The sequence below is a fragment of the Mytilus edulis genome, unplaced genomic scaffold (assembly GCF_963676685.1).
Source record: "Mytilus edulis unplaced genomic scaffold, xbMytEdul2.2 SCAFFOLD_1435, whole genome shotgun sequence".
NCBI lineage: Eukaryota > Metazoa > Mollusca > Bivalvia > Mytilida > Mytilidae > Mytilus > Mytilus edulis.
The window spans coordinates 4,096-16,896 of NW_027267338.1; the positions used below are offsets into that span (position 1 = coordinate 4,096).

At 31.1% G+C, this 12,801-nt stretch overlaps 1 protein-coding gene across 1 annotated transcript; it reads right to left on the reverse strand.

Moving 5' to 3' along the window:
- Nucleotides 1-3,943: 3,943 nt before the first annotated feature.
- LOC139505195 (cyclic GMP-AMP synthase-like receptor 2) lies at nt 3,944-11,473 on the reverse strand. Its single transcript, XM_071294958.1, has 2 exons — nt 11,264-11,473; nt 3,944-5,951 (listed from the first exon to the last, which is right to left on the reverse strand). The coding sequence occupies exons 1-2, from the start codon at nt 11,268-11,270 to the stop codon at nt 4,012-4,014; spliced, it is 1,947 nt and encodes a 648-aa protein (XP_071151059.1). The 5' UTR covers nt 11,271-11,473; the 3' UTR covers nt 3,944-4,011.
- Between the last annotated feature and the right edge of the window lie 1,328 nt (nt 11,474-12,801).

A 12,801-nucleotide genomic window follows, 5' to 3' on the forward strand; every position in this document is an offset into this window, starting at 1 on the left:
TTGCTACGCTCGATGTTTTTGCTTCCGCTGTATCAAAGCTAGTGAATTAATCAAAATGTCCGTACAATGTATAGTAATATTTCTTTTCATGACTTGTTTATTCTTCAATATAAGCGTTGGCTATTTTTATCTGACAATATCAAATTTGTCTAGAAAGTTCGCTGTAGTGTTCCATAAATGTCTTAGGGCTTAGTGCACCAAAACGGCCTGGGTGGGTTTTAGACATACCGGCAAGTCCCTGGACCACAATTGCACAACCGTCCTTTTGATGATCAATTTTTTAAATTGCTGGGACTATCATACTAATAACATAGTAGTCCCCGTTAATTTCAGAGCTCTACCGTTAAATAGTTATTATTATTAATGTTATTATTTTATTTTTACGCTGTCTTAATTTGTAAATAATTATTAAGTATAATATGTATAGTATAGCGTCGTGTAAGTCATTTTTGGGCTAGACATTGTTTGCTTTATAGTGTATTGAATAATTTTTATTGCAATCAATTTATAATTCATTACAAGGAAAAAGTGGACCGTATGTCATCGCACACAAAGACAGCTGATTGGATAAATATGATAGGCTGTTACGCCTACATTGATACTGATGTCCAATCGAATACCAGCAGACACCTGTCAGTAAAAACAAATTTCAAGCGTGGATAAATTAGAGATTTATTTGTGTATTCGATATTTGAAAAGTTAGTTAAACTATTCGTTTAATCTTTTTTAGGTGAATTTCAAAAACTGTTTTTTTCACTTTCTTATAGGAAGGTATTCAAATATGAGCGTACCACATGTAACGGAATTTTACAAGCATTTTATATAGCGAATTGTGTTTTCCGGAACCAGAGACACTGCCGGGAACGTACTATTTTCAATATTTCACAAACCTCTGAAAAAATTAGATCATACAGGTTTCATCTACCATGTGCATAAAAAGCACTATCAAATTTTATTTGTAAATTGTAAAAGATTAAGAATATTTTTGTATATGTACTAAATAATCTGAAATAAAACAAAACATATTTCTCTCGGCCTGAATTCAATCGTAATCTGAAATAAAACAAAACATATTTCTCTCGGCCTGAATTCAGTCGTAAGCAAATTTTCATACTTTTTTTTTTTTATCTATTTGCAAATGACGAAGAATTATCCTTAAACTGTGATTCATTAATATTTAATATTACTTCCATGATTAAACCGACAGACTAACTTTAAAGGACAAAATACAAGCGTGTACTACCAGCCAAGGAAATGAGTTTAATTAAAGTAACTAATCTAAGTGGTCATCGATGTGTAATATTTGACACTGGGCATTATTTGTGGACCAATGCAATAAAAATAATGTATACTATCAATCAAAATTAAATACTTTTGAATGTAACAATATGCTACAAATTCATTTGATTCACTGAATTTTTATATTTTTTTTTATCTAAATGAAAATGTAATAAACTGCTCCCGTTTAATATAAATAAGAAGATGTGGTATGTGTGCCAACGAAACAACTCTCCGTCAAGTCGCATGGTATAATTTAATTAGAGGTCAAAAGTACGGCCTCAACACGGAGCTTTGGTCCTCATTGAACAGCAAGCTATAACGGTCCCTAAAATGACAATACAATTAAGATGGAAAACAAAAGTATAATCTATAAGTACGGTAATTTCGCTACGTTTATTCGTCAATTCCGAATTACAAGTAAGCGTCTCACTGTTTATCAAAATGAGTAGTAACACTTGTGCCTAAAAAAATCTGATTCGAAACTGAAATATAAACCATTAGATTTTATCCATCGTGTCTTAACTAACGTTGTTTGATATTTTTTCTATGATATGATTAACTCCTGTATTTATTTCGTGCTAAAAATATAACGATAAAAAAGATCAATGGAGTTATCGACATCGGTCTTTATATGTATATATGGTCAATATAAACTGTCAATTAAATTTTTAAAATATACTTATATTGTTGTTGAATTTATTTTAAAAATAAAATGATGTTTTTTTGTAAATGTAATAATTCAACCCCGGTTGAACCTTTTAAATTTTATATAAAAGATAAAACATGGAACTTCATTCATCATACGTCCATTACGTTCACGAATGGGTAACTGATATTAGAGTATAAGGCAGCATATCATTCGTTAATAAACTTCAGAAAAAAAACGCAATTTGTAATCTGTGGTTTGAATTTTCGTCAGATGTGCCACTGACATAATGGCTGTATTATGGGTGAAATATTTGCCACTAGACGTTTAGTAAAACCCATTCAAATCCAAATCAAACCGCTCTATTTGATGCAAAAGAAACGTGACAGGCAGTGCTATCGAGGTATATGATCAGATTTTTTTTCAGCCATCAGTGCACATGATAAATAAGTGATGCACGGAAAAAAAGGAGATGTAAGATATACGCCAATGAGACAGCAACCGAACTACGGAAATAACCGAAAGCCATCTAAAGGGAGACGTGTCGACTTCAACAAAAGACAAATATTCCAACATTATGTCTTATAAGTGCTATCAATTATTTATTTCGGACAGAACTCGGGACATCGTAGAGTCTATACATTTGTAACATATTGGACTTTCATGTTACGTATCGCATTGAAACATGAACGCGGACCTCGATGAGAACAAATGGATTGAAAGTTTGCAAGTTTACTATTTTATTTTCAACAGAATCACATTTTTTAACCGTGCATCAATATTTTAATGTTTTTATTTAAATTTCTTTTAAAAATGTCACATCTATTGTTCATTCATTTGTTAACAATTGTGAAGCATGCGACTTTACTAAGAATACACACATTTAACTGAATTCGATAAAATTGGATGAAAAAAAAACCCGATAAATAAATAAAGTTTGTCTTGCTTGAGTGATTTACCTGTACAAACCTCGGGTCTCAACGATGTTTAAAACGAATTGATGCCTGTTTGAAATAGTTTAACGGGGGCGTGGCCTAATAGTTGGACGTACATTACCAGCAACTTGATTTCAATTGATTCACCGCAAAGAAATCTATTTGACTGGCGTTAAAATGAATTGAAATGAATTGAAATGAAGTAAAAATATTTTTTTAATTTTTGTCAATCTTTATCAAATAACAATTAATCTCATTTAAATAGCGTTAACACGTTTTTGTCCGTTCAAGCTAAATTCGGGTTACTAGTGATACTCAATGTATTTACAGAATAAAGGAAATTATTTGTTCTACTTATTGAACATCTTTGACTTGTCTAATGTTAAGACTCCAAACTGTGCAGAATGTGAAGAGATCAATATTTTATCTTTTGACAGAACAAAAAAACTTGTAGGTATTTCACATTGGAGTTTTGAAGAAAAAGAAGCATATCAAAAATATATTTGTATTTGTTCTCTGTTTCTTATTGCAAATAAATCATTATATGTTTTAAACTCATATATCATGAGTATGTTGTATACAATATGAAATTTTGAACAAATTATAAATTGTACAGGGTTTTTGTACAAGTTATAATTTTTTTTTACACAGAACTTCTTGCACCAGGTGATAAAAGTTTATCTTCTAAAATGTATCAGCTTAATGTCTTAAATTCAAATGTATATACTTCGACTTAACATTTAGTGCTATTCTCTTTGTCCTTAAACTGGAAAGGAGGACACCTGAATGGTTTAAATTCTAATTTTATCTTTCTTCTAATACCAAAATCATATCCATAAAAATTTGTGTGTGTGGTCTTATAATGTGTGTGTATCAATGCTCAGTTTTAGACTGTATTATGCAGTTGTGGAAATATGACAAAAATATGCGAAATAAAACATTGTGGGATTGCATCATCCATTTATGTTTAGCGGTACATAAAACACTGACAACTTGTACAAAAAATCTGTACAAATTATAATCTGTACAACATTACAACTTGTACACAACATATAAAGCACAAATAATATAATCAATACCATTTGAGTAAAAAAAACTTTAATCATTAAAAGAATAAGTAAAATCTTAGGTTTTATTACACTATCTGTATTACATTCCACCAATTGATAACAAATTCCGAAAAGCAGTATTTAAATCTGGATCTGATTCGAGTTCTATAGATCTTATAAAGGCATATCTAGCTGATTCTATGTCTCCCAAAACCTTGAAAACTACACCGAGGATATTGTAGGACATAGCCCTCTCTGAGTCACTTGCAATGAAATGCTCTTCCTCTATAGTCAATTGTAAATCTTGGAGAGAATCAAGGCATTGATCGGTATTTTTCATATTATAATGACAAAGAAAAGAAATAAAATGAGCATATACCTCCGGTGGTATTTGGTAATATGACCAATCTCCATTAATTTGTAATTCATCTGGTAACAACGTACAGTTCTTAGTAAACCTTAAATAACTGAAAAGCAGCATTCTTTTCAACCGAGAAACAGTCAACCGCTTTACAAACTGCAAACTTAACAATTCATTCTGTATAGGAGACAAACGAATGCCAAAGTAAAGTTTTTCAGGTGAACATTTTAAAAGTGAATACTGCAGAATGTCGAGAGCTAGTTTGTACTGTTTAGTCCTATAGAAAAGCGAAGCTAACTTTAGCCATCCAGACACAGCATCATGTCGTGCATTCAATAACACAGTACTTATACTAGTTTTGTACTGTTTATAGGAAGATTTATTATCGGGTATATCATCAATTGTAAGAAAATTGTCACTATTGAATAAGATCGTTGACGTATAGAACGAGTAAAAGTCTCTTATTTTGGAACTGTTATTGGACAAAACCTTATGTATTCCTTTCCTCCATGACAAATTATCACTTCCAATTGGGATTGAACGGTCTCGTAAACACGAAGATGGCGACATTAGTAGTTTAAGACTTTCACCGTACATTATATGCACTTCTTTTTGAAATGATAATTCATTGAAATTCGACATTTGATCTGAAAATAAGATACTTCGCCACCCATAACTATATAGAATGTTTAGTTTTTGTAAGAGTGTTTCCTGTGCGTGTCCTTTAATCTTATTTTTAAATAAATTATTTTCAGGAATGAAGTACTGTGGGCAAACTGAGTTTTCAACACAGTATATTAGCCTCTTCACACACCTCATAAAATTAGATATCAGGTTTTCTGGCCTCCATATCGAAAGTGGAAATTCCTCAGATATCCAAAATAAAATTGTTTTCATAAAGTATGAACTAAGTAATTCTTTACATTCTAAGTCAGTATCTATCACGTCTTTTAAAAGAATTTTCATGAGAGCATAACACAGTAATTGTGTATGTGTGAAAGAATAGATAAGAAACTTTTCTCCAACGGAAAACGATATTCGCCATTCTAATTCTTCTTTCTTCGATCCTTGGACACCTTTTGGTACAAACAGAACACCGTGTTTTATAATTGACTGTTTAACATCGTACTCTGGCCATGCGTTCTTTGACCGTGTTTTCCACTCTTCTGCTTGTTTTATCCATGATCTGTTGTGTAAGGTGTAGGCATAATCCATAAATCCATCATTGTCAGAAACACATGGTCCATGGATGATCGAAGAAAACTTGTGCAAGAATAGTTGTTTTATTTTAAGGTTTGAAAAATAGTATTGGCCTTCAATTTCATTACAAAGTTCAAATACTTTCAAGTTCTTACCATGAACCAGACGTAATTGGGTAGATCCTGGTTGTGCTTCGCATGTTTCCATGGTAAAATATGTTATATTTTGGTTGAAAGGAATGTTTATGTTTTCACAAACCTCAATAAATGATATCACTTTCACAAGATCAACGTCACTTCCTCGCATATCAAGATCTTCTCCAAAACTTCCACTTGTGATTGTTGTTTGAATTTCATTGCGTGATAAATTATCTCTTACAGTGTTGATCATTCTAAGTGATTGAACATGCTCCTCGGTCCCAACAATATGATTGCACATGTATTGATATAGAGCTATTGATGCTTGGTGTGTTGCTGGTTCTGAAATTATGATATTTAGTTTGAAATAAAAAGATAATAACTTGCACATTAAGGTCGGTCAAGCGGAGGCAAATATATATAATTAAAGTTGAAAATTATATTCAATTACATGTTTGTTTTGTTGCTTTTTCCCTTTTTGTTTCCAGTACGGCAATTTGACAATTAGATAGTCACTGCTCTTAAAAAGTCACAATTGAATTTTTTTCCGAACTAAATAATGGTGACTGTATTATTTGTGAATAAAATGCTTGTTTTACAAAATGTTGTTGTTTACCTTGCAGTATATTCTTTTTTTCATCCTGTATTGTGATAATTAAAGGAACAACAATAGTGCAATATTGAAACAATTATGAAGAGATTATCAGACAATCTTATAAATCATCATTGAAAATTACTTATAGAAACCATAACAACACAATTGGTTTATTTTTATCTGACGAAAAATCAATAATTGACCCTGGAGGTTAAAGCAGACCAAAAGAGAAAACAGTCATTACTGGATTACTTCAACTTAATAAACACTCCTCAACTTTTTGATCATGAATTTGACAAGGTGTGCGCCTCTACTCATGCTACTATACTGTCTAGGTTAGCTATATTGTTTATGTTATCATTGTGACGGCATATACAATTATGTAAATGTATTTGATTAATTAATTATGACAATAAAAATCGCCCAGGAATTTTTGAAAATAGAGCTCCTGCGCATGCTCATATGAAAATAGTATCATTTCATTTGTGTTTATTATCCCCTGTGATTTGTGACGCAGCAATATAATAAGGGTTTCTATACGTTCATATTTGGTCTACATCTTTTTGACACGTTTGGCAGTGGTGACTTGTAATGTGTGGATGTTTTTTTTCCTCTAACTTTGTTTATTATCCCCTGTGATTTGTGACGCATCAAATATAATAAGGGTCTCTATACGTTTGTCTGTTTCTGCAACAACTGTACAGAATGTGTTCACATTTGGTCTACATCTTATTGACACGTTTGGCGGTGGTGACTTGTAATTTGTGGATGTTTTTTTTTTTTTGCCTCTTTAACTTTGTTTAGATGCGCGCATCACTGGTGAGTATGTGTAAACGAAACGCGCATCTGGTGCAAATACAAAATTCAATTCCTGGTAATGAGTTTATTTTCAGATCTGTTGATCACTTCTTCTTGTTTTCTGATGTTTTGAATTATTTTGTGGGTTTGCAGCATGTACAACTTATAAAAAAGGTGGTGTAGGACAACACAGGGATATAACTTTGCAAACATTTTTTAAAAGTTTTAATCACGTTCATTTGATACATTCTAAATTATCATACTTAGTGTTTGTTGTCCTGTTTTGTACAGATATTTTCCTCCGTTATATATTGGAGGATATATGGGTTAAATGCTTAATCAACACAAATATCTACACAGATATTTACACAGTATGATGGGGCTCTTAAGTATAAAAAAAATTGTACACAGGTAATGCTATGAATTTTAAAAAGAAGTGTTTTAATTTAAGTGCTATTTACATCATTTATAATTCTACCTACGTTCAGATTTTGATTTTAAAGTATGTCAAATTGCAATATATATTGCTGTGTTATGTTTAAAATCATACCTTCTTTGAAAATCTAAAAGTATACTTATATACAACATATTAATGCTATGCATACATGATATATACGTGCATTTAAATGCCTTATTAGGTCTTTCCACTTTTCTGTGGAAAGACCTATTGTTCCCCAAATACTGTTTTCCTTGTGTCCACTACTCCTTCGCAACCGTAAAAGATTGCGACAAATTTATTTTATAAAATTGCTCGTTATATCCTTCACATCATTTGTTCTATTTTGACCGAAGCAATATGAACGCTCTATATGATAGTTATTTCCCCTTATGCATTTGATATAAGTGATATGCATATCTATCTTGTAAACCATAAGTGATAGAGACCTAGGATCTTTTGATTTGAGGTCCTTGGTCCAACAAAATAAAAAATAGGTCAGGGTCAAAGGTCAAGGTCATATTCTAATTTTTGAATTTGGCTTATTTTCAATTATTACCAAAAACCGTATAAGATATCAACAAATTATTTTAACTAAATTGTTAGTTGCGACATGTCGTAACACGTAATTTTTGATTGCAAGGGTACGTTGAACGTAAAAGGTAGTTTTCTCCCCTCTTGTATTTAAAAATACGCGTATGGTGATATACCTCAATAACCAAATATAATTAAGACCTATGGTCTTTTGATTTGAGGTCCTTGGTTTATGACCTTGATTGATCTCAATGTCATAGTTTAATTGAAGTTCTAGATTTTGACCTTTGCTTTTACCTTATATGTATACACCATAAAGCCATGATACTTTATGCAAAAGGTATCAAACCATTTAATCTTGAAAAAAAACGGAAGTGACTTTGTGTAAACCGGAAATAGCTTTTTTTTTGTACTTTATTAATATACAAGTATATAGAACCAGATATTTTTGGAATCAGTGTCAAGTAAATATTCAAATATTATCGGAAGTAACATTTTTCAAACCGGAAGACACAAATTAAATCCCTTATTTAAAAAATATTGTATAGAAACCATATATTTTTTAAATCATCATACAATAAGCTATCATTTGACGGTTGCAATGACATTTTAAACTTAATTTTGTTTTTGGTGGAAAGACCTTCAATTGTTCTCTGAACAATTAGTTTTTATTTTTTTCATTTTTTTATTTTGGAAGTCTAAGGGTTCTATTCAACATTTATCTTTTGTAAGATGTTATGTATTTAGCATCCAAGTTCACCCTAAGTACACCTGCATTTTTATTACAATATGTAATGTTGTGGAAATAGTAACACACCAACAGTACATCACAAAACAAACAATAATGCATATCGACATGCTACATGTATCTACACAGATCACTTAAGGGGGTAGACCTTGGTTCAGGGAGATAACTCTTTAAATCAGTTAAGCGTTTGTAAAAGTAAAGTTCATCAATGTTTTTTAAGCATTTACCTGAAACAGATCAAAAATAATCTATGTAACCTAGAAGCTTAGAATATGTTTTTGAAAATGGTTGACACAAACGTACTGATGATTTTAAGAGTTATTTCCCTTAACCTAGGTCTACCTCCTTAAAGCGTAATATAAACAAAATCCGGTATATAGAATGTACCGATGTAAAAACAACACGTCTGGTGAAAAAAAAACTCACCCAAATTTACATCCTTATAGAAGATAAACAAGAGGCTCTCAAGAGCCTGAATCATATGAATCGCTCACCTATTGTTTTTTGCTTAAATCCTTCATAAATGATTAATTTTGCTTTTCAATATATATTAATGTAATATTTAGTGGTCATTAAAGGGCAATAACTCCTTAAGATGTCAATTGACAATTTTGTAGATCTTACTTTGCTGAACATTTTGGCTGTTCACAGTTTATCTTTATCTTCAATGATATTCAAAATAATAAAAAAAAAATACAAAAATTTCTTAAAATATAAAATTTAGTAGCAGCAACCCAACAATGGGTTGTTTGGGCTGATTGATTTTGACCTTATGAACGGTTTCACCCAGTCAGATTTGCTCTCAAAGCTTTCGTTTTTGTGATATAAGCCAAAAACTGCATATGCCTTATGATTTATTTCTAGCCATTGTGGCAATGTTTGACGACGGATCAACACTTCGCATATAATTGATAAACAAGATACAGACACTAAGGAACATGTAGTTAAAGATTGAAGGTGTTTTTCCAAGTAGTTTCAGACGAGAAGATTTTTGAATGTCAGCAAACTTGAAAAACAAATCGTTTAGAATTATCTTAAAAGGGCAATAACTCCTCAAGGGATTACGATAATTTTAAACACATCAACTTTTTGTAGATCTTACTTTGTTGAACATTGTTGCAATGTACAGTTTATATATATATATATATATAAAGCAAATTTACAGATCTAACATTGTTGGGTTGATGTTTAGACGAGTTGTATATATATATATATATGTACTAATATTCAAAATAATAATAAAAAACTACAAAAGGAGTAGGTCCAGTAAGACCACTTTTTTGGCCCCAAAATTTAGAAGTTTAAATTTACAAAATTGTTAAAATGTAAACTTTTAGTTATTGATTGGACAGAAGAATGCTTCTGCTACATAAATATGTTTTTTTACAATATCATGCACATATATCGGGTAGTGGCACCATTGAGTCATGCTAAATTACTGAAATCTTCACAATTCTAGCATTCTTGTTATATTTTAGACGGTTTCCGTGTAAAACGAAAGTGGCTTCATTCGTGTTCATCCTTTATATTGAAATGTAAGTTGTATTTGATGATAATACATAACATATATAAAGGTTGAGGATGAACACGGATGCGGCCACTTTCATTTTTGACAAAAACCATCTGAAAAGTGACATTTGTCGGCATATTTGGTAGATTTTTCATATTTCAGCTTGAATCGGATCGTTTTTCATGACTAAATCAGTTAAAATCTGTCACATAAACTAATTGAATCAAACGAAATGGACACCTAAGTGTTTGAAAAATGGTCAAAATCTTCTGTCAGATGAACCTGAAATTTGAGGCCAAAGTCGGTCCTTACCGGACTTACTCCTTTCCTTTAACCAACTTGCGATTCAACTTCAAAAGTTTTATCAGCTCGAATAAAATAAATCAATGACAATAGCACCTGAACTGTTGAAGGAAACAAGTATTTACAAATTGAAATTATTTGCACAACGCTTGAACGACCTTATGTGTTTTATCGAGTAAACACAATAAATCGAATATAATGAAGCTTGCTTTCTATGTTGTGTTGTTTTTTTTTTATTCTGCAGTTGTCTTTTAGTCCCTTCTGTATCTTTTGTCACTCTATTAAAATCCACATTAAAGAACAAAACATTATTATTAACTATATATAATAACTTACCAGCCATTCTGTTGATGACGTTTGGCTTACCTGGATACATACATCAATGAATTTCTTTTCAAACCGTTTTATTTTCTTTTTATAATGAAAATGAAGTCAATACTGAGATATCAAGATATCAAATTCCATCGTTTTCTTTATCATCATTGCAAATGTTGCATTGACATCATACAACATAATTATTTTGGATCAAAGAGAAATAATAAATAAACAAAGCTGAATATCGTTATAGTTACTAACGTGAATTGTTTAGCACTAATGTATGCTTATGATGCTTATGATTTTAGTTTTTGTTTTCTATAAATTATTTTCATATATATGTTTGTTTAAAAACGTTTAAAACAGTAATACAAATATTATTCAAGAGCAGAAAATAGTATAAGATAGAACGTACCTGCCATTTTGCTTCTTCGAACACGTTTATTTACACAGATACGTCTATGGAGAGGTCAACAAAATATAGTTCATTTCAGAATCTATATAAATTTAAACATCAGTTGATATTTAATCAAACAATACAGACCTTTCAATTGTATAAACATGATAAATTCATGAATAGGGTTTATTTATATGGGTCGGCTTCTTTTGTTAGAGATTAACTAGACTTTATATAGATTATTTGACACTTCACTGTGACCGATTAATTTTGACATGTTTGACTCCGGACAGTATATGTACTATTAAATAGTATTATAATATTAATGAATGGGTGTTTTTATAATGGCCCTGTTATATGTCCAAGGTCTGTAATAATGGTCAAGGAAGTCTGTAAAAGCCCGAGGCAACGCCGAGGGCCATTACAGACATCCGAGGACATTATTCCTGACCGAGGACATATAACAGAGCCATTATAAAACACCCATTTCTAAATACATGTATTAACCAACTGAATAAAAGTGTATGTGTTAATATATCAAATATCTAAGATATTTAGTTGGCAGAAGTTATGTGTTGAAAAACAGGATGAACAGTGATCCCTATATATGGTTATTTAATGTTGGTTGCTGGTTACTAAATTAAATAAAATACAAAAAAGTATTATACTCTTTACAACTTAATTTTGTTAACTTTATTAAAAACTCTAATTGTGCTTCATACAGACAAACCGGGCATTAATACAGGGCCATTACAGAAAAACAGGGCCATTACAGAAATAACAGGACCATTACAGAAAAACAGGGCCATTACAGAAAAAAACAGGGCCATTACAGAAAATATGTTATTTTTAATAACCAGTCATTTTTGGCAATAATGTACTTAGTTGGTTAATAATGTTATATTTAAGATTTTATGTTAACCAAATTTCTATATTTCAGAACCGCTAAAAAGAAATACATGTTTGATCAAAACGTTACTATATATACAGCTAAGGTGATTGATTCTATTGCGATTAAGAGTTTCAGTTTGTATCTGATGTAGTTTAATTAGATAGTGTATATGTTATTCAAACACAAATCTCGAAGATCCGGAATTTGTTATCAATTAATATAATGTAATTCAGTTAATCTATTACAACCGAAGATTTTACTTAGTCTTTTGGTGATCAATTAAAACAACATACGGCAACATGCGACAAATCAAGAACACATTTACCTATCATTGTCATACAAACTTTAAAAAAAATAATATTATCCAAAAGTATTATACCTGAAGAACAAACAGCTCAACCCGTCTTACCTATTATTAAATGTGACTACAAACTCCTTGCAGTGAGACTATTGTCCTTCACTCAATCAGTAGAGTAGTATGTAGATCGGAGCTAGAATTGCAGGCGAGCTTTTTTCATCTCTTGGCGTCCGTCGTCCGTCGTCGTCCATCATCCTTAGTTTAGTTTTTACAAAAATCTTTAACTCTTTAACTACTGGCCCAAATTGAACCAAACTTGTTCTCAATTATCAATGGGGTATGTTCTTTGAATAATGTGTCTGTTGA